At 41.4% G+C, this 27,437-nt stretch overlaps 1 protein-coding gene across 3 annotated transcripts in view; it reads left to right on the top strand.

Moving 5' to 3' along the window:
- Positions 1 to 26,448, top strand: part of NOX1 (NADPH oxidase 1) — a 32,566-nt gene extending 6,118 nt beyond the window's left edge. The window contains exons 3-13 of one of the 3 annotated variants that reach the window (XM_041741829.1): positions 4,050 to 4,160; positions 4,401 to 4,485; positions 4,835 to 4,986; positions 5,090 to 5,271; positions 5,359 to 5,491; positions 20,755 to 20,847; positions 21,779 to 22,014; positions 22,216 to 22,378; positions 22,784 to 22,930; positions 23,113 to 23,237; positions 26,322 to 26,448. In XM_041741829.1, the coding sequence (XP_041597763.1) occupies positions 4,050 to 4,160; positions 4,401 to 4,485; positions 4,835 to 4,986; positions 5,090 to 5,271; positions 5,359 to 5,491; positions 20,755 to 20,847; positions 21,779 to 22,014; positions 22,216 to 22,378; positions 22,784 to 22,930; positions 23,113 to 23,237; positions 26,322 to 26,448 (1,554 nt within the window). The remainder of the gene's footprint in view (positions 1 to 4,049; positions 4,161 to 4,400; positions 4,486 to 4,834; positions 4,987 to 5,089; positions 5,272 to 5,358; positions 5,492 to 20,754; positions 20,848 to 21,778; positions 22,015 to 22,215; positions 22,379 to 22,783; positions 22,931 to 23,112; positions 23,238 to 26,321) is intronic. The other 2 variants (XM_041741830.1, XM_041741831.1) reach the window with 2 other exon arrangements.
- The last annotated feature ends 989 nt before the right edge of the window (positions 26,449 to 27,437 follow it).

Genomic DNA, 27,437 nt, shown 5'->3' with positions numbered 1-27,437 from the left:
GAGAAGCAGGCTCCCCATGCTGAGCAGGGAGCCCTATGTGGAGCTTGATCCCAGGACCATGGGTCCATGTTCTGAGCTGAAGGCAGACACCCAACTGACTGAGCCATCCAGGCACCCCTAAGCAGTCATTTTCAAATTACCCAAGTACTCCTATAAAGTGTGAGGGGAAAGCTAACTTTGCAGTTAAGCTAACAGTGCCCCTGCCCCTACTTCAACCAAAGCAGCCTTTACCTGTCTTATGGACTCTTGCTTATGATTTCCAGAAAGAGTTTGGTTTAAAACAAGTAAACAAACAACTTGAAAACCACTGCTGTAGACTGCTCTCACAGAATAATACCTCTCTATAAAACAAGAGGGAGATTTAGGGGGTCTGTGGGGTGAGTGGCACTGCAGAACTCAAGGGCTGAAGAAAAGCAGGGGTCAGGTGAAGATAACAGGATGGAAAAGGCTGTGGAAGAGATAGATAAAGAACAGAAGAGGAGGGTGGGGGGAGGTGGATAGGGGACATTGGTGATGACCAGGAAGAACCATGGAGGTGAAAATGATCATCTCACAGGCTCATCAATCTGGACACTATCCAACTAGAAAAGCAAAACTGACTGCTAACTCTAGTGAGTTTTTCAGTAACGGGTAAGGGATTTGGTTAAATCACTTTCACCTTGACTAGATCATTGGATTTCCACAAAGACCCATCCAGTGTACATGTTTAAAGACAGCTTGTCCTTAAAAAAAAATACTTTTCTCTCTAAAATCAAAAGATCCATGTTGAGATCACAACTAATTTGAATGTTCTGTTCATGGCTTATTTCACCCTGCTGTTTTCCATTTTAAATGTTGGTCCTTGATCCCTCTTTGGAAACTATAACTCCAAAGGAAGTGTTAATTTATTTTTAAAAAGCTTTTTAGCAAGAGAATGATGCAATAAATGTGACTAGTTATTAAGAGCTTAATTTATTTATGACCAAAAAAGTCAGCAGCAGAAAAATGAATCATGCTGATATCCTGTGGACATCTTGTTCATTTCATTTTTTAAAAAAAAATCCTCTCTATTAAAAAAATTAATTATAAATAATGCTTTCAGTGACATCAAATGATACAGAAGTGTATAACTAAAATGTGAAAATTGCCCTCCCATCCCATTCCCCAGAGATAACCACTGTTAATAATTTTGGCATGGGGGCACCTGGGTGGCTCAGTGGTTGAGCATCTGCCTTTGGCTCAGATTGTGATCCCAGGGTCCTGGGATTGAGTCCCACATCAGGATCCCCACAGGGAGCCTGCTTGTCCCTCTGCCTATGTCTCTGCCTCTCTCTGTCTCTCATGAATAAATAAATAAATAAATAAATAAATAAATAAATAAATAAATCTTAAAAAAATAATTCTGGGGTGTGTGTCTCTTTAGATGCTCTGGCATAAGCTCATAAATGTATCAGACATACAGGTTTTGTTTTGAGGTAGGTACTATTTTTATTCACTTTTATATTTCCTGTATACAGTAAAATTTGCTCTTTTTTTGGTGTATCATTCTATAAGTTTGGATAGACACATACAGTAGCAAAGAGTTTTTTGTTTTAATTGAAAAAGGGATCACATCATAGATATTGGCTGGAAGTTGCTTCTTATATTTCAGATATCTTTCCATGTGAATATGTAACTAGTGATATGCTGGAACTAGCTCATGCCAGCTTGCAATAGCCAATTATGTGCATCTCTTTCCACCCCTATATTTAATGGTGTTCAATGACATCCAATTGGTATCTTGAAATCTGCCGTGGTGGGAGTATTTACATCATGTAAATTGACAAATGCTGGAAATCAAGACTTCCCCTCTTCCCTGAAAGCTGGTTGTTAAACATTTACCACTCCTACTCCACTGCATATATAGCTTGCATCCTTTTAAGCACCTAACAGTCCATGGCATTGATGGGCCATAATTTGTTTAATCATTCTGTAGTTATTTCTTAAATTTGTGCTTCCTCTAGGAAAATACAGAGAGTTATTTGATTCACCATGAAGCAGAGCAAATAAATAATAGAAGAAGCAATTTAAATTCATAGTCAGTGAGACATTAATGACAGCAGCAGTTGAGTTTGAACATCAGGTAGGGTTGATATTGAAAAGTGCACATTAAGTGGGATATTTCAATGTGCTGCAATGTGGAAAAAAGATGTCCTCTAAAAAGAATTTATCCCCATAGAGATAGCCCCTACAGAATATGGAACTGTGAAATTGTAGTCCTATCTCTTCCATTCACTTGCCGATTTTAGCTTTAAGAAACCTCTGTGTCTCAAGTCAGCAAGCTGTGCACACCAGTGTGGAAATGCAGGATTTTTGAGATGAGCAGAGAAAATTTACTCAGAAATGGAACAGAATGTCTCTTTCAAAAACAGTCAGAGCGTGACTCAGCAGAGGGAGAAAATACAGGTCATATGGAAGAGCCAGAAATGGAAAACAGTAGGGCAGCTTCTGTTCACTGCACTGCTTAACACTGTGAGCCATTAGGGATGTTAGGCAGATCTCGACTTGGCTTGATGTCACATTGCCCTGGGTTTAGGTGTCATATGGAAAAATAATTTTCGTGCTGGAGAGATTTTTAGAAACAGAGAGGAAAAGAAGAAGAAAAGGAGAGTTGGGTGGGGGGGAAGGAGAGATTGTGAATTCTAACCCATGTTCTTCCTTTCTTCGAGTTGCTGATTGGCACACAGGTAAGTCTGGCCAATCAGCTAAAGTGAGACACAAATTGTCTGGCTGCTGCCACCACTTCTGCTGCTGATGTGAGATTGTTGCCCTCTGTAACTTGCAGTCCCAAGTACATGGAGCTGACTCAGAGACCAGTTGCACAGTCAAGTAGAGAAGCTGGATTCGACTACCATGGGATTGAGCATTGTTCTGTCCAGCCTATAACTAATCAAGCCTGTTTTGGCACTAGATACTTCTTTGAAGCACTCATTCCTTGTGTCCTTTTCTGGCAGCTTCTACTGCTGGATCAGATTGATCTTGATGTATGCTGTCTGGCCACCCAAGGAAATAAGTTTGAAATTCTGTTCTCAGAAGTTCTCCTTTCTCAGATCTTTACCTAAGCTGTATTCATTTATTAAAGACATTTAAAAAATATTTTATTTATTTATTTATTCACGAGAGACATGGAGAGACAGGCAGAGACATAGGCAGACAGAGAAGCAGGGTCCCTGTGGGGAGCCTGATGCTGGACTCGATCCCAGTATCCTAGGATCATGCCCTGAGCCAAAGACAGATGCTCAACCACTGAGCCACCCAGGTGTCCCTATTAAAGACATCTCAAATATAAATGGTTAAATTTTTTATTGTTCATTTGGATGATTATGACATGCCTATAATTGCAACATTAGAAAATACAGAAGAGGGAATAGTCACCATCTGTAATTATACCTCTAAATATCTAATCTTTATTTAAAATGCAAATAAGAACATATACAATCTTCAAGGTTGTTTTACAAATGACAAACAATAAAATAATAAATGGGTGTATTTTTAAAAGATTTTATTTATTTGAAAGGGACAGCAAGAGAGAGAACATGAGCAGGGGGGAGGGGCAGAAGGAGAGGGAGAAACTGACTTCTCAATGAGCAGGGAGCCCGACTCCGGGCTTGATCCCAAGATCCTGGGATCATGACCTGAGCCGAAGGCAGATGCTTAACCAACTGAGCCATTCAGGCACCCTAACAATTGAGTGTATTAAGCAAAGATACTTGTTGCAAAGTATCCATCGATGGGATGTATTTGTTAACGTGAAATTATTAAATCCTGTTCTTTTTCGTATTGTTAGATGTATAGTCAAATATTTCCAAGCCACTTGTCATGAGAATTTCTCAATTTGCTATTAAGTTCAGCAAATCTTTTGTCATTTTGCAAAGCAGAGAGCCTGGACCAAGTGTGCTGGCTACTGAAAAAAGGGTGAGGAAGATGCCGCCCTGCCCATCTCCAGGTCTCAGACAAGTGGACTGGGCTGTGCTCACCTACTAGATGATGAGATGAAGCAGCTTGATGGTCTCTTCTCTCATCTCTTCTAGTCAACATTGGCCTGGGCCCGAGCCTCTGCTCGCTGCCTGAATTTTAACAGCATGCTGATACTGCTTCCTGTGTGTCGAAATCTACTGTCCTTCCTGAGGGGTACCTGCTCTGTGAGTCCCAACTACTCCTAGGTCAACTTTCACATTAAAGACAAGAGACCCTGAACTCCTCCACAGTAGGACAACCTGATACTTTCAAACCCTTAGGAATGGAAGTCAGGGGTCTCCTTTGGTAGCCAAGGTAGCCTACTGGCAAGCGTGGGTGGGTATTGGTATGCTTTGTTTAAGACATGTTACTGAATTTTATAATCTGCCCAGAGACACCTGACCTTGATCACTTTCCATTTGTAGTTTTGCAGGCGCACCCTGAGAAAGCAACTGGATCACAACCTCACCTTCCACAAACTGGTAGCATATATGATCTGCCTACACACAGGTGACTGAGGCAAACCACAAAACTGCAAGCTTGTGGGCATTCAGAGTGTAGTTTCATTCATCTCTGCATTTAGACATTCAAACAGTATGTATTGAACACCTGGCACTATTTGTCAGGCACTATTGTAGGCCTATTTTCGTAGAACTTACATTTGATTATTTGGGGGAACAGAATGAGAATAGGAAAGATCTTGGTTCTCACTGTAATCAAGATTTATCGGGCACCTTCAGAATCGGGTGGACTCAGAATTCTGCTAGGCATTATACATAGAATTCTCCTTTGCTACTGGGGGCATGCTGCAATGATGCTTCTGAGACACCTTTCAATTCCTCTTCATCTTTCCATTTAGCTATTCACATCATTGCACACCTGTTTAACTTTGAACAGTACAGCAGAAGCCGACAGGCCACAGATGGATCCCTTGCTTCCATTCTCTCCACCCTGTCTCATCAAGGGAAAGAGGAAGATTCCTGGCTAAATCCTATGCAGTCCCCAAACATGGTGAGTTGACTCAATGGCTAAGCATCTGGGATCTGGCCATGAGTAGGAAGGGCATGATATGATTGGCACACATTGTGTCAGGCTGAAATTTCTCATTTCATAGACAGTGGAGTACGTGACATTTACCAGCATTGCTGGTCTCACTGGAGTGATCATCACGATAGCTTTGGTTCTCATGGTGACTTCAGCTATGGAGTTTATCCGGAGGAGTTATTTTGAGGTCTTCTGGTATACACACCATATTTTTATCATCTACTTCATTGGCTTAGGGATTCACGGCATTGGGTAAGGTCCTCAAACACTCATTCTCATGCTGCAGCCCCTGACCTTGCATAATTCTTTGTCCAAACTGTCCTTCTTTGTTTGTTTCAGTGGAATTGTCCGGGGTCAGACCGAAGAGAGCCTGAATGAGAGTCACCCTCACAGGTGTGCAGAATCTTTCAAGCAGTGGGATGATCATGACTCCCATTGCAAGCATCCCCGATTTGAAGGGCTCCCCGCTGAGGTAAGAACCCCACAGACAAGGATAAACTTTTGTTAGGAGTTGTTATTGTTGTTATTATTACTCTTATTATTTTTACTGTGCTGAGTCCTGTGGAGGATATTGCTACAAGTCTCCTACCATCAAGGAACTCCAGTGTCACTGGCTAGGGAATTACCATTAGCAGGAGATCCTGTAGAGGAAGGACTGATGGTTATTGCATGTTGTGAGACCCTCTTCAAAGGTGATAATGATATCTCCCATTATTATAGTGTCTACCATGGGACAGGTTTGCTGTGTAATATGGATTATTTCATTTATACGTAGCAATAATCTAAGAGGTATTTTTTTTTTGTCTCCATTGTGAGACAATAGGACTAAGATTCAAAGCAATTAAATTGTCAAGCTGTCACAGTAAGTAACTAGTGGAACTGCAAATCAAGCTCAGGCTTTGCACATTCCAAAGACTGTGCTCTTGACTACTGTACTACTGTACCAAAGCTGAGCTCTGAAATCCAGTCACTTTTCTTGAGGGGAAGAAAAGCATTCTTTTGGGCAGCCCAAGTGGCTCAGTGGTTTGGCGCCGCTGTCAGCCCAGGGCCTGCCTGATCCTGGGGACCTGGGATCGAGTCCCATGTCGGGTTCCCTGCATGGAGCCTGCTTCTCCCTCTGCCTGTGCACTGCCTCTGTGTGTGTGTGTCTCATGAATAAATAAATAAAATCTTTTTTTTTTAAAAAAAAGCATTCTTCCCCCCCCCAGCTTTATTGAAGTACAATTGACAAAATTGTATATATTTTAAGTGTGTGACACTTGCATGCCTTGTGAAATGATCACCATGATGAGATTAATTAACACATCCATCACCTCACATGGTTACCATTTTGCATGTGTGCGTGTGTGGTGAGAATACTTAAGATCTACTCTTTTAGCAAATTTCAGGTATGCTATAGTATTATCATCTGTAGTCACCATGCTTTACATTAGATCTTCAGAGCTTATTCATCTTATGACTGAAGACACATACATTTTGACCAGCATTTTTCCGTCACTCCCCTACCTCCAGTCTTAGGCTCTGGTTACCCACCTTTCTAGTCTGTTTCTATATGAGTTCAACTTTTTTTTTTTTAAGATTTATTTATTTATTTATGAGAGAGAGAGAGAGAGAGAGAGAGAGAGAGAGAGAGAGAGAGGCAGAGACACAGGAGGAGGGAGAAGCAGGCTCCATGCTGGGAGCCCTACAGGGACTCGATCCCGGGACTCCAGGATCGCGCCCTGGGCCAAAGGCAGGCGCCAAACTGCTGAGCCACCCAGGGATCCCAGTTCAACTTTTTTTTAAAGCATTCTTGAAGTCAGCTTTCTTTGGTGTTATAAGAACATGCTTGGAAATTATTATTAAATAGTGGACAGTCAAGAAACTGGGTTCCAGGGAACTCAAGGATGTGTCTTGGGATGATTATTATGGATATCATGGTTTACCTTTGCGTGCTTGTAAAATATGTTAGGTTGGAGGTATAAATGGAAAGGGAAGGTTGACTTGTGGTGTCTCAAAGTGCTCTGAGGGTGATTAGTCTTTAAATCAGTTGCAGAATTAAGAGCTATAGCTTGATCCTCATCTAAAATGAGAATAATATCTTAAAAAATCCCCTAAAGTTGGCATTTCAAATCAGTTGGGAAAAAATATATATCATTAAATAATTTTTTTAGGATAATAGGTTATACACCCAGGAAGAAAAGCTGAATCTTGATTCCACACTTTACACTAAAATATGAATCTAGATTGCATGGATCAAGGATTTAAGTGTTAAAGAAAGGAAAAAAATCGTAAAAGCCTCATAACACCACATGAGAATTTTTTTTAAATTAATTTTTACTGGTGTTCAATTTACCAACATACAGAAAAACACCCAGTGCTCATCCCGTCAAGTGTCCGCCTCAGTGCCCGTCACCCATTCCCCTCCAACACCCGCCCTCCTCCCCTTCCACCACCCCTAGTTCATTTCCCAGAGGTAGGAGTCTTTATGTTCTGTCTCCCTTCCTGATATTTCCCAACATTTCTTTTCCCTTCCTTTATATTCCCTTTCACTATTATTTATATTCCCCAAATGAATGAGAACATACACTGTTTGTCCTTCTCCGATTGACTTATTTCACTCAGCATAATACCCTCCAGTTCCATCCACGTTGAAGCAAATGGTAGGTATTTGTCGTTTCTAATTGCTGAGTGATATTCCATTGTATACATAAACCACATCTTCTTTATCCATTCATCTTTCGATGGACACCGAGGCTCCTTCCACAGTTTGGCTATTGTGGACATTGCTGCTAGAAACATCGGGGTGCAGGTGTCCTGACGTTTCATTGCATCTGAATCTTTGGGGTAAATCCCCAACAGTGCAATTGCTGGGTCGTAGGGCAGGTCTATTTTTAACTCTTTGAGGAACCTCCACACAGTTTTCCAGAGTGGCTGCACCAGTTCACATTCCCACCAACAGTGTAAGAGGGTTCCCTTTTCTCCGCATCCTCTCCAACATTTGTGGTTTCCTGCCTTGTTAATTTTCCCCATTCTCACTGGTGTGAGGTGGTATCTCATTGTGGTTTTGATTTGTATTTCCCTGATGGCAAGTGATGCAGAGCATTTTCTCATGTGCATGTTGGCCATGTCCATGTCTTCCTCTGTGAGATTTCTCTTCATGTCTTTTGCCCATTTCATGATTGGATTGTTTGTTTCTTTGGTGTTGAGTTTAATAAGTTCTTTATAGATCTTGGAAACTAGCCCTTTATCTGATATGTCATTTGCAAATATCTTCTCCCATTCTGTAGGTTGTCTTTTAGTTTTGTTGACTGTATCCTTTGCTGTGCAAAAGCTTCTTATCTTGATGAAGTCCCAATAGTTCATTTTTGCTTTTGTTTCTTTTGCCTTTGTGGATGTATATTGCAAGAAGTTACTGTGGCCAAGTTCAAAAAGGGTGTTGCCTGTGTTCTCTTCTATGATTTTGATGGACTCTTGTCTCACATTTAGATCTCTCATCCATTTTGAGTTTATCTTTGTGTATGGTGAAAGAGAGTGGTCCAGTTTCATTCTTCTGCATGTGGATGTCCAATTTTCCCAGCACCATTTATTGAAGAGACTGTCTTTCTTCCAATGGATAGTCTTTCCTCCTTTATTGAATATTAGATGACCATACATTTCAGGGTCCACTTCTGGGTTCTCTATTCTGTTCTATTGATCTATGTGTCTGTTTTTGTGCCAGTACCACACTGTCTTGATGACCACAGGTTTGTAGTACAACCTGAAATCTGGCATTGTGATGCCCCCAGCTATGGTTTTCTTTTTTAAAATTCCCCTGGCTATTCGGGGTCTTTTCTCATTCCACACAAATCTTAAAATAATTTGTTCTAACTCTCTGAAGAAAGTCCATGGTATTTTGATAGTAAATTGCCTTGGGTAACATTGACATTTTTACAATATTAATTCTGCCAATCCATGAGCATGGAATATTTTTCCATCTCTTTGTGTCTTCCTCAATTTCTTTCAGAAGTGTTCTATAGTTTTTAGGGTATAGATCTTTCACCTCTTTGGTTAGGTTTATTCCTAGGTATCTTATGCTTTTGGGTGCAATTGTAAATGGGATTGACTCCTTAATTTCTCTTTCTTCAGTCTCATTGTTAGTGTATAGAAATGCCATTGATTTCTGGGCATTGATTTTGTATCCTGCCACGCTACCAAATTGCTGTATGAGTTCTAGCAATCTTGGGGTGGAGGCTTTTGGGTTTTCTATGTAGAGTATCATGTCATCGGCGAAGAGGGAGTGTTTGACTTCTTCTTTGCCAATTTGAATGCCTTTAATGTCTTTTTGTTGTCTGATTGCTGAGGCTAGGACTTCCAGGACTATGTTGAACAGCAGTGGTGAGAGTGGACATCCCTGTCTTGTTCCTGATCTTAGGGGAAAGGCTCCCAGTGCTTCCCCATTGAGAATGATATTTGCTGTGGGCTTTTCGTAAATGGCTTTTAAGATGTCGAGGAAAGTTCCCTCTATCCCAACACTCTGAAGGGTTTTGATCAGGAATGGATGCTGTATTTTGTGAAATGCTTTCTTTGCATCTAATGAGAGGATCATATGGTTCTTGTTTTTTCTCTTGCTGATATGATGAATCACATTGATGGTTTTACGAGTGTTGAACCAGCCTTGTGTCCCGGGGATAAATCCTACGTGGTCATGGTGAATAATTTTCTTAATGTGTTGTTGGATCCTATTGGCTAGTATCTTGTTGAGAATTTTTGCATCCATGTTCATCAGGGATATTGGTCTGTAATTCTCCTTTTTGGTCGGATCTTTGTCTGGTTTTGGAATTAAGGTGATGCTGGCCTCATAGAACGAATTTGGAAGTACTCCATCTCTTTCTATCCTTCCAAACAGCTTTAGTAGAATAGGTATGATTTCTTCTTTAAACGTTTGATAGAATTCCCCTGGGAAGCCATCTGGCCCTGGACTCTTGTGTCTTGGGAGGTTTTTGATGACTGCTTCAATTTCCTCCCTGGTTATTGGCCTGTTCAGGTTTTCTATTTCTTCCTGCTCCAGTTTTGGTAGTTTGTGGCTTTCCAGGAATGCGTCCATTTCTTCTAGATTTCCTAATTTATTGGCGTACAGCTGTTCATAATATGTTTTTAAAATCGTTTGTATTTCCTTGGTGTTGGTAGTGATCTCTCCTTTCTCATTCATGATTTTATTAATTTGAGTCTTCTCTCTCTTCTTTTTAATAAGGTTGGCTAATGGTTTATCTATCTTATTAATTCTTTCAAAGAACCAACTCCTGGTTCTGTTGATCTGTTCCACAGTTCTTTTGGTCTCGATTTCATTTAGTTCTGCTCGAATTTAAATTAACTGTCTTCTTCTGCTGGGGGTGGGGTCCATTTGTTGCTTTTTCTCTAGTTCCTTTATGTGTAAAGTGAGCTTTTGAATTTGAGTTCTCTCCAGTTTTTGAATGGATGCTTGTATTGCGACGTATTTCCCCCTCAGGACTGCTTTTGCTGCATCCCAAAGATTTTGAACGGTTGTATCTTCATTCTCATTAGTTTCCATGAATCTTTTTAATTCTTCCTTAATTTCCTGGTTGACCTTTTCATCTTTTAGCAGGATGGTCCTTAACCTCCACGTGTTTGTGGTCCTTCCAAACTTCTTGTTGTGATTAAGTTCTAATTTCAAGGCATTATGGTCTTAGAATATACAGGGGACTATCCCGATCTTTTGGTATCGGTTCAGACCCGATTTGTGACCCAGTATGTGGTCTATTCTGGAGAAAGTTCCATGTGCACTTGAGAAGAATGTGTATTCAGTTGAGTTTGGATGTAAAGTTCTGTAGATATCTGTGAAATCCATCTGGTCCAGTGTATCATTGAAAGCTCTCATTTCTTTGGATATGTTGTGCTTAGAAGACCTATCTAGTATAGAAAGAGCTAGATTGAAGTCACCAAGTATAAGTGTATTATTATCAAAGTATTTCCTCAGTTTGGTTATTAATTGGTTTAAATATTTGGCAGCTCCCACATTCGGGGCATATATATTGAGGATTGTTAAGTACTCTTGTTGGATAGATCCTTTGAGTATGAGATAGTGTCCCTCTTCATCTCTCACTATAGTCTTCGGGGTAAATTTTAATTTATCTGATATAAGGATGGCTACCCCTGCTTTCTTTTGAGGACCATTTGAATGGTAAATGGTTCTCCAACATTTTATTTTCAGGTTGTAGGTGTCCTTCTGTCTAAAATGAGTCTCTTGTAGACAGCAAATAGATGGGTCCTGCTTTTTTATCCAGTCTGAAACCCTGCACCTTTTGATGGGGTCATTAAGCCCGTTCACGTTCAGAATTCTATTGACAGATATGAGTTTAGTGTCATCATATCTATTCAGTCCTTGTTTTTGTGGATTGTTCCACTGAACTTCTTCTTAAAGGGGAATTTTAAGAGTCCCCCTTAAAATTTCTTGCAGAGCTGGTTTGGAGGTCACATATTCTTTCAGTTCCTGCCTGTCTTGGAAGCTCTTTATCTCTCCTTCCATTTTGAATGAGAGCCTTGCTGGATAAAGTATTCTTGGTTGCATGTTCTTCTCATTTAGGACCCTGAATATATCCTGCCAGCCCTTTCTGGCCTGCCAGGTCTCTGTGGAGAGGTCTGCTGTTACCCTAATATTCCTCCCCATTAAAGTCAGGGACTTTTTTTCTCTTGCTGCTTTAAGGATCTTCTCCTTATCTTTGGAATTTGCAAGCTTCACTATTAAATGTCGAGGTGTTGAACGGTTTTTGTTGATTTTAGGGGGGGATCTATTTCCTGGATCTGAATGCCTGTTTCCCTTCCCAGATTCGGAAAGTTTTCAGCTAGGATTTGTTCAAATATATATTCTGGCCCTCTGGCCCTTTCGGCACCCTCGGGAACCCCAATTAAACGTAGGTTTTTCTTCCTCAGGCTGTCATTTATCTCCCTTAATCTATCCTCATGGTCTTTTAATTGCCTGTCTCTTTTTTTCTCAGTTTCCCTCTTTGCCATCAACTTGTCTTCTATGTCACTCACTCGTTCTTCCACCTTGTTAAGCCTCCTCGTTAGGACTTCTAGCTTGGATTGCATCTCATTTAATTGATTTTTAATTCCTGCCTGATTGGATCTAAATTCTGCCGTCATGAAGTTTCTTGAGTCCTTTATGGTTCTTTCTAGAGCCACCAGTAGCTGTATAATAGTGCTTCTGAATTGGCTTTCTGACGTTGAATTGTTTTTTTTTTTTTTAATTTTATTTTATTTATTTATGATAGGCACACAGTGAGAGAGAGAGAGAGGCAGAGACACAGCCAGAGGGAGAAGCAGGCTCCATGGACCAGGAGCCTGACGTGGGATTCGATCCCGAGTCTCCAGGATCGTGCCCTGGGCCAAAGGCAGGTGCCAAACCGCTGCACCACCCAGGGATCCCTCTGACGTTGAATTGTAATCCAGATTTTGTAACTCTGTGGGAGAGAGGGCTGTTTCTGATTCTTTCTTTTGAGGTGAGGTTTTTCTTCTAGTCATTTTGCTCAGTGCAGAGTGGCCAAAAACAAGTTGTATTGGGAAAAGGAGAAAAAGAGAGAGAAGGAAAGAAAAGAGAAAAAGAAAAAAGAGAAAGAAGAAAAAAATAGGGGAAAAAGAGAAGAAAAAGAAAGAAAAAGAAAGAAAGGAGAAAAAAGAAAAAAAGGGGGGGTGGGGGAAGCAATCAGAAATCAAGAAGAAAGAGAGAAAAAAAAAAGCACAAAACAAAACAAAACAAAAAAAAAACAAAAACAAAAAAACAAAAAACAAAAAAAAAACCACGGGGGAGTATCTTCCGATTCTGTGTAGTTTAAGTCCCTTGACTTCCCTTGGAACTGGTCCGTCTCGCTGGTCTTCTGGGGGAGGGGCCTGCTGTGCTGATTCTCAGGTGTTAGCACTTGGGGGAGCTGCTCTGCCCCTGCCTGGTGCAGGGCTCGGTGGGGGTTGTTCACCCCGTGAGGCCCCGGGAGGAAGCCACAGTGGCGGGGGCAGCTCTGGGACCCTGGAGTCAGCCCCCGCAGTAGCTCCGGGGCTCTCCGTCTGCAGGGCCTGGGGGCTCCGGGGCGGGGCCACTGATCTGCTCAGTTCCAGGCAGGAGCGTCCTTGCTGTCCTGGGCCCTCCCGGCCTCTGCCTGTCCCGGGGGAGGCCGGATCCTGGGCTGTGTCCCGGCGCCCTGGGCTCCGGGGCCTGCGCTGTTGGATTCGCGCTCCCGGCGGTGCAGCCCCCTCCGCGGAGCCGCCGCCCGAGCCTCTCCGAGCTGTTCCCGGAGCCGCGCCACCCCCTCCGCGGAGCTTCTTCCTCCGCCCGAGCCGCCGCCGCTGAGCTGTTCCCGGAGCCCCGCAGCCCCCTCGGCGGAGCCGCCGCCCGAGCCCCTCCGAGCTGCTCCGGGTCCCGCCGAGCGCTGCAGCCCTTAGGGAGCTCGGCGCATCTCCCGGGGCGCGGTTCCTCTGTTACTGTCCCCGGGAGCCCGAGGGCATCCCCGCCTTTCTGGGGATCCTGCTCCAATTCCCCGGGAGCCCCTTTCCGCGGGGAAGGTCGGTGCAGCTCCTGCTCCTCCGGGACGGGGCTCTCCTGTCCTGGGGACACTCGCCCCGGCCTCAGCCCGGCTCCTCGCGGGGCCCCTCCCCCTTGGAGGCCTTTTGTGTCTTTATTTCTTTTTCCCCGTCTTCCTACCTTGATAGAAGCGCGAACTCTTCTCACTGTAGCGTTCCAGCTGGTCTCTCTTTAAATCTCAGGCTGAATTCGTAGATTTTCAGGATGATTTGAAGGTTTTCTAGGTAATTTGTTGGGGACAGGTGATTTGGGGACCCTACTCTTCTGCCATCTTGCCCCTCCTCCCCCAGAAATTTTTTTCTAATATTGGAGGAGTAACAAAAATATTTCCTTAATAAGATTTAAAAAGACCTTAAAGCCAGAAAAGAAAGTAAAATAAATTTGAATAAATATATATTAAAATTTATTATATATAAATTTTTAGTTTTTATTTACATTTCAGTTAGTTAACATACAGTGTAATATTAGCTTCAGGTGTGCAATTTAGTGATTTAATACTTCCATACAACACTCGGTGCTCATCACAAGTGCCCTCCTTAATCCCTATCACCTATGTCACTCATCCCCCTCACCTAGCTCCCCTCTGATAACCATCAGTTTGTTCTCTATAGTTAAGTCTGTTTCTTTTTTTTTTATTTTTTTTATTTTTTTATTTATGATAGTCACAGAGAGAGAGAGAGAGAGAGAGGCAGAGACACAGGCAGAGGGAGAAGCAGGCTCCAGGCACCGGGAGCCCGATGTGGGAATCGATCCCGGGTCTCCAGGATCGCGCCCTGGGCCAAAGGCAAGCGCCAAACCACTGCGCCACCCAGGGATCCCCGTTTCTTGGTTTTTGCCTCTCTCTCTTTTTCCTATGCTCATTTGTTTTGTTTTTTAAATTTTACATATGAATAAAAGCATATGGTATTTGCATTTTTCAGACTGACTTATTTCCCTCAGTGTAATGCTCCCTTGCTCCATCCACGTCTTGCAAATGGCAAGATTTCATTCTTTTTTATGGCTGAGTAATATTCCATTATACTACCTCTTCTTTATCCATTCAAAATTCGATGGACATTTGGGCTTTTTCCTTAATTTGGCTATTGTGGATAATGCTGCTATAAACATCGGGATGCATGTATTCCTTTGAATTAGTATTTCTGTATCCTTTGAATAAATACCTAATAGTGTAATTGCTGGATCATAGGATAGTTCTATTTTTAACTTTTCGAGGACCCTCCATACTGTTTTCCAGAGTGGCTGTACCAGTTTGCATCCCCACCAACAGTGTAAGCAGGCTCCCCTTTCTCTGCATCCATGCCAACACCTGTTATTTCCTGTATTGTTAATTTTAGCCATTTTAATTGGTCTAAGGGGATATCTCATTGTAGGGTTTTTTTTCCTGACTTGGAATATTCAGGATCTTCTGTATTTAGTAAGTTTCCAGATCACTGTAGATCGGTCTCCACCCTCCTTAGTAAAACTCTGTCCATGGCTTGTTTCAGGATCAGTTTCAGTATTGAATCGGACTTTCCCAATGGTTTCTATTTGGCTGTTTATTCTTCTTTTCTTAGATTTCTATAGGATCATGTTATCATCAATGGCCATTGTCACCACTTTCTCCAGTCCACTGTCTCTCCCTTCTAGTCCCTCATATAATGTTGCATTGACCCTTGGTGATGGATTTAGTCCAACACTTCACAGCTCTTGCCAATTCACTATGATTTCTGTTTATTCAGCTTCCACTTCCACATTTTCTTCGACTCTCCTTTAGATTCTTCTCAATATTTTCTCATTCTTATAACAAGTAGAATAATTTTGCTCATGAAAGGTCTGGAATTCTGGATATTTCATGCACTGGAATAGCTGTTGGCTTCTGTGCTGCGTGGTGAGGATATTCCGAATGCACTCGCATTCCACATGTACTGGCTATACCTGGCAGTCTGAGGCCAGAGCTCTTCCTGTAGCTGCCACCATCATCTCCGAATTCTGTTCCTAAACCTCACTAACAGCTCCAGAGAAATGAGAGATAGGTGCTGCAGACATCACCCTGGGGCCTGGTCCCCACCTTAGGCCATGCAGTTCCCCTTACCATGGCCACACGACACAGCCAGAAGCTGGCGGAAGCTGGCTGCTTCTGACCTCTCCTCATTGTAGTTTTGATTTGCAGTTCCCTGATGGGGAGTGATGTTGAGCATCTTTTCATGTGTCTGTTAGACATCTGTGTGTCTTCTTTAGAAAAATATCTATTCATGTCTTCTGCCCATTTTTTGACTGGATTGTTTGGTTTTTGGGTGTTGAGTTTGGTGAGTTATTAATATATTTTGGATACTAACCTTTCATCAGATATGTCATTTGCAAATATCTTTTCCCATTCTGAAGGTTGCCTTTTAGTTTTGATGATTGTTTCCTTTGCTGTGCAGAAGTGTTTTATTTTGATGTAGTCCCATTAGTTTATTTTTACTTTTATTTCCCTTACCTCAGAAGACATATCTAGAGAAATGTTGCTATAGCTGATGTCAGAGAAATTACTGCCTGTGCTCTATTCTAGGATTTGTATGGTTCCTTTTAGGTCTTTAGTCCAGTTTTTTAGTTTATTTCTGTGGACAGTATAAGAAAGTGGTCTAGGTTCATTCTTTCCCATGTTATTGTCCAGTTTTTCCCAACACCATTTGTTGAAGATACGTTTTCCATTGGATATTCTTTATTCCCTGGTTGAAAATTAATTGATGATACAGTTGTGGGTTTATTTCTGGGTTTTAAAATTCTGTTCCATTGATCTACATGTCTATTTTTCTGCCAGTACCATACTGTTTTGATTACTACAGCTTTGTAATACAACTTGAAGTCTGGAATTGTGATATCTCCAATTTTGTTTTTCTTTATCAAGATTGCTTTGGGTATTCAGGGTCTTCTCTGGTTCCATGTAAATTTTAGGATTGTTTGTTCAAGATCTGTGAAAAATGCTGTTGGTATTTTGATTAGGGCATTAAATCTGTAGATTTCTATGGGGGAATATGCACATTTTAACAGTATTTGTCTTCCAATCCATGAGCATGGAATGTCTTTCCATTTCTTTGTATTGTCTTCAATTTCTTTCATCAGTGCTTTATGGTTTTCAGAGTACAGGTCATTCACTTCTTTGGTTAACTTTATTCTTAAGTATTTTATTATTTTTGGTGTAATAGTAAGTGATGTTTCTTTCTTTTTTATAAAGACTTTATTTATTCATGAGAGGCCCAGAGAGAGAGGGGGCGGGCAGAGACACAGGCAGAGGGAGAAGCAGGCTCCATGCAAGGAGCCCGATGTGGGACTCGATCCTGGGACTCCAGAATCACGCCTTGAGCCAAAGGCAGAAGCTTAGCAGCTGAGCCACACAGGCATCCCTGATGTTTCTTTATTATCCTTCTGATGCTTCGTTGAAACATTTTAAAAAGATTATTTATTTATTTATTTATTCATGAGAGACACAGAGAGAGAAAGAGAGGCAGAGACACAGGCAGAGAAAGAAGTGAGCCCCATGCAGGGAGCCTGATCTGGATGAAAGATCTAAATGTGAGACAAGAATCCATCAAAATCCTAGAGGAGAATACAGGCAGCACCTTTTTTGAACTTGGCCACAGCAACTTCTTGTAAGATACATCTATGAAGGCAAGGGAAACAAAAGCAAAAATGAGCTATTGGGACTTAAACAAGATAAAAAGCTTCTGCACAGCAAAAGAGACAGTCAACAAAACTAAAAGGCAACCTACAGAATGGGAGAAGATATTTGCAAATGACCTATCAGATAAAGGGCTAGCTAGCATCCAAGATCTATACAGAACTTATTAAATTCAATAGCAAAGAAAAACAATCCAATCATGAAATGGGCAGAAGACATGAACAGAAATTTCACAGAGGAAGACATAGACATGGCCAACAAGCACATTTGAAAATGTTTTGCATCACTTGCCATAAGGGAAATACAAATGAAAACCATAGTGAGATACCACCTCACTCCAGTGAGAATGGTGAAAATTAACAAGACAGGAATCCACAAATGTTGGAGAGGATGTGGAGAAAGGGGAACCCTCCTGCACTGTTGGTGGGAATATGAACTGGTGCAGCCACTCTGGAAAACTGTGTGGAGGTTCCTCAAAGAGTTAAAAATAGACCTGCCCTACGACCCAGCAATTGCACTGCTGGGGATTTACCCCAAAGATACCAATGCAGTGAAACGGCAGGGCACCTGCACCCCGATGTTTCTAGCAGCAATGTCCACAATAGCCAAACTGTGGAAGGAGCCTCAGTGTCCATCGAAAGATGAATGGATAAAGAAGATGGGCCCGGGTGGCTCAGGGGGTTAGCGCCACCTTCGGCCCAGGGCCTGATCCTGGAGACCTGGGATCAAGTCCCATGTCAGGCTTCCTGCATGGAGCCTGCTTCTCCCTCTGCCTTTGTCTTTGCCTCTCTCTCTCATTAATAAATAAATAAAATCTTAAAAAAAAAAGATGTGGTCTATGTATACAATGGAATATTACTCAGCCATTAGAAATGACAAATACCCACCATTTGCTTCAACGTGGATGGAACTGGAGGGTATTATGCTGAGTGAAGTAAGTCAATCGGAGAAGGACAAACATTATATGTTCTCATTCATTTGGGGAATATAAAAAATATTGAAAGGGAATAAAGGGGAAAGGAGAGAAAATGAGTGGGAAATATCAGAAAGGGAGACAGAACATGAGAGACTCCTAACTCTGGGAAACGAACGAGGGGTAGTGGAAGGGGAGGTGGGCAGGGTGACGGGGTGACTGGGTGATGGGCACTAAGGGGTGCACTTGATGGGATGAGCACTGGGTGATATGCCTATATGTTGGCAAATCAAACTCCAATAAAAAATACTAAAAAAAAGATTATTTATTTATTTATTCGAGAGAGAGAGAGAGAGAGAGGGAGAGAGAGACACAGGTGGAGAGAGAAGCGAACCCCATGCAAGGAGCCCGATGTGGGACTCAGTTCCCGGGTCTCCAGGATCACGCCCTGGGCCGAAGGTGGCGCTAAACCGCTGAGCCACCCAGGCTGCCCTGAAACATTTGTTTTTTAAAAAGCTCTATGGTATACCATTTTTGTCAATTTTTTTACATGATCATTTTTAATGACCTTGATGGCTTTATGCAAAGTGAAATAAGTCAGACCGAAAAAGACAAATACTGTATGATTGCACTATATGTGGAATCTTACTTTAATGAACGTAGCTCATAGAAACAGAAAACAGATTGGTGTTTCCAGAGGCAGGGGGTGGGAGAGTGGGCAAAATGGGTGAAGGTGGTCAAAAGGTACAAACTTCCAGTTATAAGATAAATAAGTCATGGGTATGTTGTGTATAGCATGGTTACTATAGTTAATAATACTATATTGTATATTTGAAATTTGCTGAGAGTAGATATTAAAAGTTCTCAGCACAAGAAAAAAATTTTTGCAATGATGTATGGTGACATCTATTAGCTATACTTATTGTGATCATTTTGCAACATATACAAATGTTGAGTCATTATGGTGTGCACCTGAAACTAATATATATGTCCATTATATCTCAATACAGAAAAATAAATAAAAATAAAAATTTAAAAAGACAGTTGGGTATTGGCAAAAAAATCTGTGTAGTTTATCATTTTTGTCATTTTTTCTTAGTAAATGATATGGCCATTCCTATATTGTATACTTTGGGCATGCCTTAATTATATCTTTATGGTCTATTTACTAGAAGTGAAATTTCTGGGTCAAACAGAAGGAATGCTTTCAAGGCTGTTGGGATGTATTGCCAAATTGCTCTCTGGGAAGATGCTACTAATTTGTCCCTCCATTGGCTGCACATATGAGTGTGCCCATCTCTCTGCATCCCAGTTAATAGTGGGCATTATTGTTTAATGTTGTTTTCTAATCTGAGAGGTTAAAATGCTATTTTGGTTTAATATTAGTTTCTCTTATTACTTCTGAGGTCAAAAGTTTTTACCACATTGTTATTGGCCATTCATATGTGTATGTGTGTGTATATATCATTAAATATATATATCATATATCATTAAAAACGTATATATATATATGTTTTTATCTGAAGACATGGGGAATTTTTCCCAAATAAGGAGTAGCATCAAATTGTATAATTCCCACTGTCAAGTTCACCTGCCCCATCTCTGCCCCTTTCCTCCCTGGAGATACCCAAGAAGTTGTTTGCCTGAAATGGCATAGAAGACCTCATTCTATACAGCTCCGATGTGTCACACTGAAGCAATTGTGCAAAAAAGGACATGACTTAGCATTGCTAGGAAATACATTTTTAGTAGCTCCTGTGCATATGGAAGCAATCTGCTACCTTTGAGAGGATCTCAGGATAGAAATGCTGCTTTAAAAAATGTAGAAAAGATAAAAAGTGTATTACTATGTTAGGTGTTTTGAGCACCTGAGAAAAGAAGTGATGTATAAATAAATACCAAGTTTTATAGATTGTTACCAATAGTATCAGCCACTCACACTTTCCCTTCTTTGTTAGTTTGTTTTGTTTTTAATCATCTGCTTCTATGTCATGTCTATCTTCTCTGTTGGTTTTTCAGATTGGACAAATTGTCCTGGAAGACTGTCTTGGAGTCTTAAAATTGAAATGTATATATAATTTAAGAATTAAGAATAATATGCATTATATGTATAATTACCACATATTTTATTTCTGTACTTTTGCTTCCTGGTAAGACTTGTAAAACTTCAGGAAATGATCTGCTTTATGAGTAACAGATTAACAAACAAAACCATTGTAATTTATTCCTTTACATTTCCGTCCTCAAGATTTGGTGAAATTAGTGGCTTAATAATGATACATATCAGAGAACTTGATAAATATTATTATTAGTAGTATTAATATTAGTATTAGTATTTTTAAAAAGATTTTATTTATTTATTCATGAGACACACACACACACACACACACACACACAGAGGCAGAGGCAGAGACACAGGCAGAGGGAGAAGCAAGCTCCATGCAGGGAGCCCAACATGGGACTCAATCTGGGGTCTCCAGGATCACACCCTGGGCTGAAGGCAGCGCTAAACTGCTGAGCCCCTCGGGCTGCCCTCAATAAATATTATTGAATGAAGAAACGAACTGCAACACATATGAATCCTCAATAAGAGATTAACATGTAACCTCATTCTTTATTCTTTCTTTGCAGTCTTGGAAGTGGATCCTTGCACCAGGCGTTCTTTATATTCTTGAAAGGATTCTCCGATTTTACCGCTCGCAGCAGAAGGTTGTGATTACCAAGGTAAAGAATATGCTCTTTCTGGGGTGCCTGGCTGGCTCAGTGGGAGGAGCGTGTGACTCTTGATCTTGGGGTCATGAGTTCAAGTCTCAAAAGGGGTGTAGGAATTACTTTTAAAAACTTTATTTTTTTAAAACAGGTTTTATTTATTCATTTGAGATAGAGCAAGCGAGAGAGCAGGAGCTGGGGAGCAGAGGGAGAGGGATAATCAAGCTCCCTGCTGAGCAGGCAGCCCAACGTGGAGCTCAGTGCCAGGACTCCAAGATCATTACCCAAGCTGAAGATGACACTCACCTGATTGAGCCACCCAAGCATCCCTTAAAAAAAAAACTTTAAAAAAGAATATGCACTTGGGGCACCTGAGTGGTACAGTCAGTTAAGTGTCCAACTCCTGGTTTTGGCTGAGGTCCTTATCTCAGGGTTTTGGGATGGAGCCCTAAGTCAGGCTCCATGCTCAGTACAGAGTCTGCTTGGGACTCTCTGCCCCCACCCCCAACCCTGGCTAAAAGAAATAAATAAATCTTTTTTAAAAAGTTAAAAAAAAAGGAACATACAGTTTCCTCTAGCTGTGATAAGAGTTCTTTTCTTCCTGCTTATAGGACTAGATTGCCATGTTGTCGCCCTGAAGGGAACAAAAAAGAATCAGGGGCAACATACTTTAGTTCCTCCAGTGCTGGAAAGAACTTTGGGGGAAGAGAGTTTGGCAGAAATCATCAGCATGGTTCTTTGTCAGAGGCTGTAAACAGGTGGCCTGGGTGAGCCCACAGACATGCTTTGGTTGGCCCCCACACTGATGGTTCAGAGAGTTGAATTGGTTGCTAACAGCTTCTGCCCCCTTTAGAAAGGACTTCTGCTCACAGTTCACCACCATCACCAGCACCCCCCACCCCGCCACTTGAATTTGCCTCCTTTGGCCTCTGTGCTTCGTTCATAGGTTGTTATGCACCCATCCAAAGTTTTGGAATTGCAGATGAACAAGCGTGGCTTCAGCATGGAAGTGGGACAGTATATTTTTGTTAATTGCCCCTCAGTCTCTTACTTGGAGTGGCATCCCTTTACTCTGACCTCGGCTCCAGAGGAAGATTTCTTCTCCGTTCATATCAGGGCAGTGGGGGACTGGACAGAAAATCTCATAAGGGTTTTTGAGCAGCAGTGTTCACCAATTCCCAGGTAGGTCCCTGAGAGCAGCAGAGACCCAGAGGCTTCTGCAAGAGGTGATTCATTGTTGAACCTTATGTCTGGTGCAATAGAATATGATTAAAATAAACAGGCACTAAAGGAGCCATGGGAACAGCTATGTCCTGGGAGAATGTTTGAGGTTGGGGGTGGAGGTGAGACTTCACTTGCCCATTGTCTTCTGTCTGTTGCCAGGATTGAGGTGGATGGTCCCTTTGGCACTGTCAGTGAAGATGTTTTCCAGTATGAAGTGGTTGTGTTGGTTGGAGCAGGAATTGGGGTCACCCCCTTTGCTTCCATCTTAAAATCTATCTGGTACAAATTTAGGCATGCAGATCACAACCTTAAAACACAAATGGTAAGTCCCTTATGCTACTTTTAATCTGGTCTGGGCCTGAAAGATCCATTGCTTTTGTGACTTTTAGCTCTTTACAACTGATAAAAGAGTAACCATACCTGGAGCTATGAGAGTGAGTGATCACTACTCTCTGCCAAGGCATCCATTTCTACAGATTCATCATAAGAATGGGGTCTTCATTTTCAATTTGGAGTTTAAAATTACCTTAAACCAAAGGATGTTGGAAGTCTTTTTCCTTAAGGGAAGTTGTAAGAACTCTGGACATTCATGCCACTCTGTACATCTGATTTTTCAGGTCACCTGTAGACTTGACCAACAAATATAAAGTATATATAATAATTATGTCACCATAACGTACAGCTTAAAGACACTTAATAAGGCTATTTTCTCTCTTGCTGATTCCAGATCTATTTCTACTGGATCTGCAGGGAGACAGGTGCCTTTGCCTGGTTCAATGACCTGCTGGCTTCTCTGGAACGTGAGATGGAGGAATTAGGCAAAGTGGATTTTCTAAACTACCGTCTCTTCCTCACCGGATGGGACAGCAATATTGTAAGTTCAAACAACACATTAATTCTGATGTTAGATGTGAGATGAATGTCAGACAAGGTCATGCATGCTGATTGGAAATAGTTATTTCCAGTGCCCTCACCCTTATCCCAAGTTTAAAAGTGGCTGAAGGAAGAGTAGCTGTCAGGACCTGCTTACTCTAACTTTTATTTCTTTGACTTCAGGCCAGTCATGCCACATTAAACTTTGACAAGGCCACTGACATCCTGACAGGTCTGAAACAGAAAACTTCCTTTGGGAGACCCATGTGGGACAATGAATTTTCTACAATAGCTAATGCCCACCCCAGGTAAGTGTATTCTCTTCTAGTTAGTTGAGTTTTCAGAGTTAAGGTTTAGGAAACATATCGCAGCATCCTGGGAAAAAAGATCTCTGGGGCAGAAACTATTTACACCATTCTCGGATTCTTGCATACAGCTGAAAAAAAATTCATCTGAGATTTAAGCCAAATAAGGGTGGTGACCTTGTAATGGATGAGATGTTTCCTGTCTCTACAAGTCCCCATTCAAACAGTGAGGCAAGGAGACTCAGTTCCCATTAGCATTACCAAATAAAATGGAAAATTGGAAAAATTCAAATGTATTATTTCTGGCTTCAGTAATTCCTACTGCAAGTAAGAAAGGTTTGGAGTATATTGTCTAGTTAACTGATGACCTGAACTCAGTCTTTCAGAAGAGCTTTGAGACATGCTTGAGCATATAGGAAAACCTGGTGCCACGAAACCAGCCATTCCAATGGGAAGGAGATTAAGGTGATCATTAGATAAGTTCCTGGGACAAGTTGGCAGCTGAAGATCAATTCAATTCCACAAACATTGGTTACCTTCTATAAGCTCAGCATTCACTATTCTAGAAGGTTTGGAGGTTGAAAGAGAAATAGGATATGGTTCTTGCCCTCAAGGAGCACACATTTTAATAAGTAATGCATACAATCAATTCAAAACAGAATGATGCACTCCATGAAACAGATACATAGACATGGAGGGAAGGAAAGTCTTTGTCCAGGGGTGATCAGGGCAGGGTTCATGAAGGCAGTGGTGAGAACACTCAGTCACTTAGATTCAGATGATTCTGGGTGCTAATGCTAGTTCTGACACTCCATTTCTGAGACCTTGAGCTAGAAAGTCCTCTGATTTTCTGAGTTCTTATCTATAAAATGGGAATTATATTAGTAAATGCCTTCTCTCCTCACTTGAAAAATGGTTATAAACAGTTAAGCAATACATATATGAAAAATGCTCTGGAAACGGTAAAGCAGTGGACACCTGGATGGCTCAGTGTTTGAGCATTTGCCTTTGGCTCAGGTCATGATCCCAGAGTCCTGGGAATGAGTCCTGCATCAGGGAGCCTGCCTCTCCCTCTGCCTATGTCTCTGCCTCTCTCTATCTTTCTTTCATGAATAAATAAATAAATAAAATCTTAAAAAAAAACAGTAAAGCAGCATTTGAACAAAAGAGATTATGCTAATTATTGTGTTGAGCTGACCATAGTGAAGGAGTGGCAATAAGAGTTGGTAAGGAAGGGGAGAAATTGTAGGAAAGTTCCTCCACATTGCTTGTGGGAATGTGAAATGGTGCAGCATTTTGGAAGAACTCTGACATTTCCTCAAAATGATAAACATGGAGTTACCATGTGACCCAGCAATTTCATTCCTAAGTATGTACCCAGGGGAATTGAAAACAGCCTTTGCTATCTACCCAAAACCTTGAACATGAATGCATATAGAATAGCCAAAAAGTAGAAATAAGCATCCATCAGCAAATGAAGGGATAAACAACATATAGTATATCCATACAGTGGGATATTATCCTGTTATTAAAAAGGAATGAGAGGGATCCCTGGGTGGCTCAGTGGTTTAGCGCCTGCCTTTAGCTCACTGCGTGATCCTGGAGTCCCGGGATCGAGTCCCGCGTCGGGCTCCCGGCATGGAGCCTGCTTCCCCCTCCTCCTGTGTCTCTACCTCTCTCTCTCTCTCTCTCTCTCTCTCTCTCTGTGTGTCTATCATGAATAAATAAATAAATCTTAAAAAAAAAAGGAATGAAGTACTGACACGTGCTATGGATAAACCTTGAAAGTAGCACGTTAAGTACAAGAACCAGATGCAAAAGGCCACACATTACATGATTCCATTTATATGAAATGTTCACAATAGGCAAATATAGAGAGAAAAAGGAGATTTGATTGTCTAGGGCTGGGAGGAGGTGGTTGGGAGGACATGGGGAGTGATTGACTGCTAATGTGTATGGGGTTTCTTTTGGGGATGATGAAAATGTCCTCAGATTAGGTAGGGGTGATGGGTGCACAACTTTGTGGTTATACTAAAAGGCATTAACTGTAGCAGTGCCCAGGTGGCTCAGTAGCTTTAGGGCCTGACTCTTGATTTCGGCTCAGGTCATGATCTCAGGGTCCAGAGATTGAGCCCCAAGTCAGGCTCCACACTGAGCATGGAGCCTGCTTAAGATTCTCTCTTTCCCTCCCTCCATCCCTCCCTGCCTGCACTCTCTCTCTCTAAAAAAAGCACTAAGTGCACACTTTAAAAAGATGAATGTTGTGACACATGAATTCTTTCTCAAGTCAAAAAGGGGAGAGGAAGGTATGAGAGAGGGAAGGTGAGGGTGAGACTCAGTGCACAGTTAGAAAGCTTATTCTTGGCAAGAAGGCTCATCACCTCCTCAGTGTGAGAATTTTGAAGTGGGGAAAGATGCACAATGGATGGCTAGCACATATTCACTTGCTATGTGCCAGGCGTTTTTCTAATTGCTTTACATATGCTTTTCATTTAAACCCCAAAGCATGGTCACCTGGGCGGCTCAATGGTTGAGTATCTAGATGCCTTTGGCTCAGGTCATGATCCCGGGGTCCTGGGATCGAGTCCTGCATTAGGCTCCCCGCAGGGAGCCTGCTTCTGCCTCTGCCTATGTCTCTGTCTCTCATGAACAAATAAATAAAACCTTAAAAAAATAAACCTCAAACAACCCTGTGAGGTGGGTACTATTTTTATCCTCATCTTACATGGGATAAATCTGAAAGAGAGGTTAAAAGAAACTTGCCTGAAGTCACACCGCTGGGATAAGTGTCAGGGATGGTTATTTCAACCCAGATAGCAGGGCTCAAGGGTCTAGCACTTAAACCTCGACATTGCACCGTATCTTCTGAGTATCTGTTCTTGATGGAATAGGCAAGGCTTGCAGCCGAGGACAAGGCCTAAGAGCAGAATAGGTAAGGAAACTACCATGAAGAATGTGAGCGAGTCAACAGCTGAATATGCAAGGTCGTTGGGAAAAGTAGAGGCCTAGCAGAGGCAGGTTCTCCATCCTCACTAGCATAGAAGCTTTTGCTGTATTCTAGCCCTTACGATTGTTCTATTCCCGCAGGTCTGTGGTGGGAGTCTTCCTATGCGGTCCTCAGACTTTGGCAAAGAGCCTGAGCAAATGCTGTCGCCAATATTCCAGCCTGGATCCCAGGAAGGTTCAATTCTACTTCAACAAAGAAAACTTCTGAATTACAGGAACAAGGATGATCATCTGCATTTAGTCTCTCCTCTGAATCTCTAGCAACTTACTTGGTTTGATCGGGTTGGGACAGCCATTTAAGCTCTGACTCCCTGGCACCCTGTTTTTGACTGGATTCAACTTGGACATCACTGATTTTCATGAAGTCATGATAATTGCAAAGGTCATGGATCCTTTCTTAGGAAAAGAACTATAAATCCTTCTGGAATGCCATGACTTTAACAAGGCCTGATAGCAGAGGTGGTTGACAGTTACACAACTTTGCCCTGGGGGATATCGTTGATTCCAAGAGTTAGTATCTCCCAGCCTTTGGTCATATTTTCCCCTCCCTCTCACCTTCAAAGAAGATTTCTAAATAGGGTGATTTTTTAAAATAAAATATTTATTGAAGAATTAATGACAAAACATAATAAGCATAAATAATAAAACAATGAACATAAAATCACCAAGAACTCCATCCCTATATAACACTATGTACATTCTTACTGTTACTTTTTTTTCTTTTTTCTTACTGTTATTTTAAACACGTTCTTATCCAGTGTGAATAGCAATTTATGCCTTACTTATCCTTGCTTTTCCTTTGCTTAATGAATGAATCTTTGATTACTTAATCTAGGTTCTCCCATTTGGGAAAGAAAATCTTGGGAGCTATGCTAATTATAATGAAAATTATAACTGAAAGATATATTGCCATTAGCTTACATTGTTCTGTTGGAAATAATTGCAAAAACTTGAACTCCATCTTAAGATGACTTGGTCAACAGGGGCTCTTTATCGCCTTTTTTGTTAAGGGGGGCTTATTAATGTTTAGTTTTTTAAAAAGGTAATTTACAATTTTGAAAAAAATTTACCATTTTTTGGGGCTCTTCCCTCTTTATTAAAGAATCATTCACCTAATGACATAAGCAACATGTCTTTTCTCCTATCAAAATGCTTTTTATTTCCCCATCTACCTGGCTCAGGGATGTTAGTAGTCAC

This window comes from Vulpes lagopus, chromosome X (assembly GCF_018345385.1).
Source record: "Vulpes lagopus strain Blue_001 chromosome X, ASM1834538v1, whole genome shotgun sequence".
NCBI lineage: Eukaryota > Metazoa > Chordata > Mammalia > Carnivora > Canidae > Vulpes > Vulpes lagopus.
This window is presented reverse-complemented; position numbering and strand designations above follow the sequence as displayed.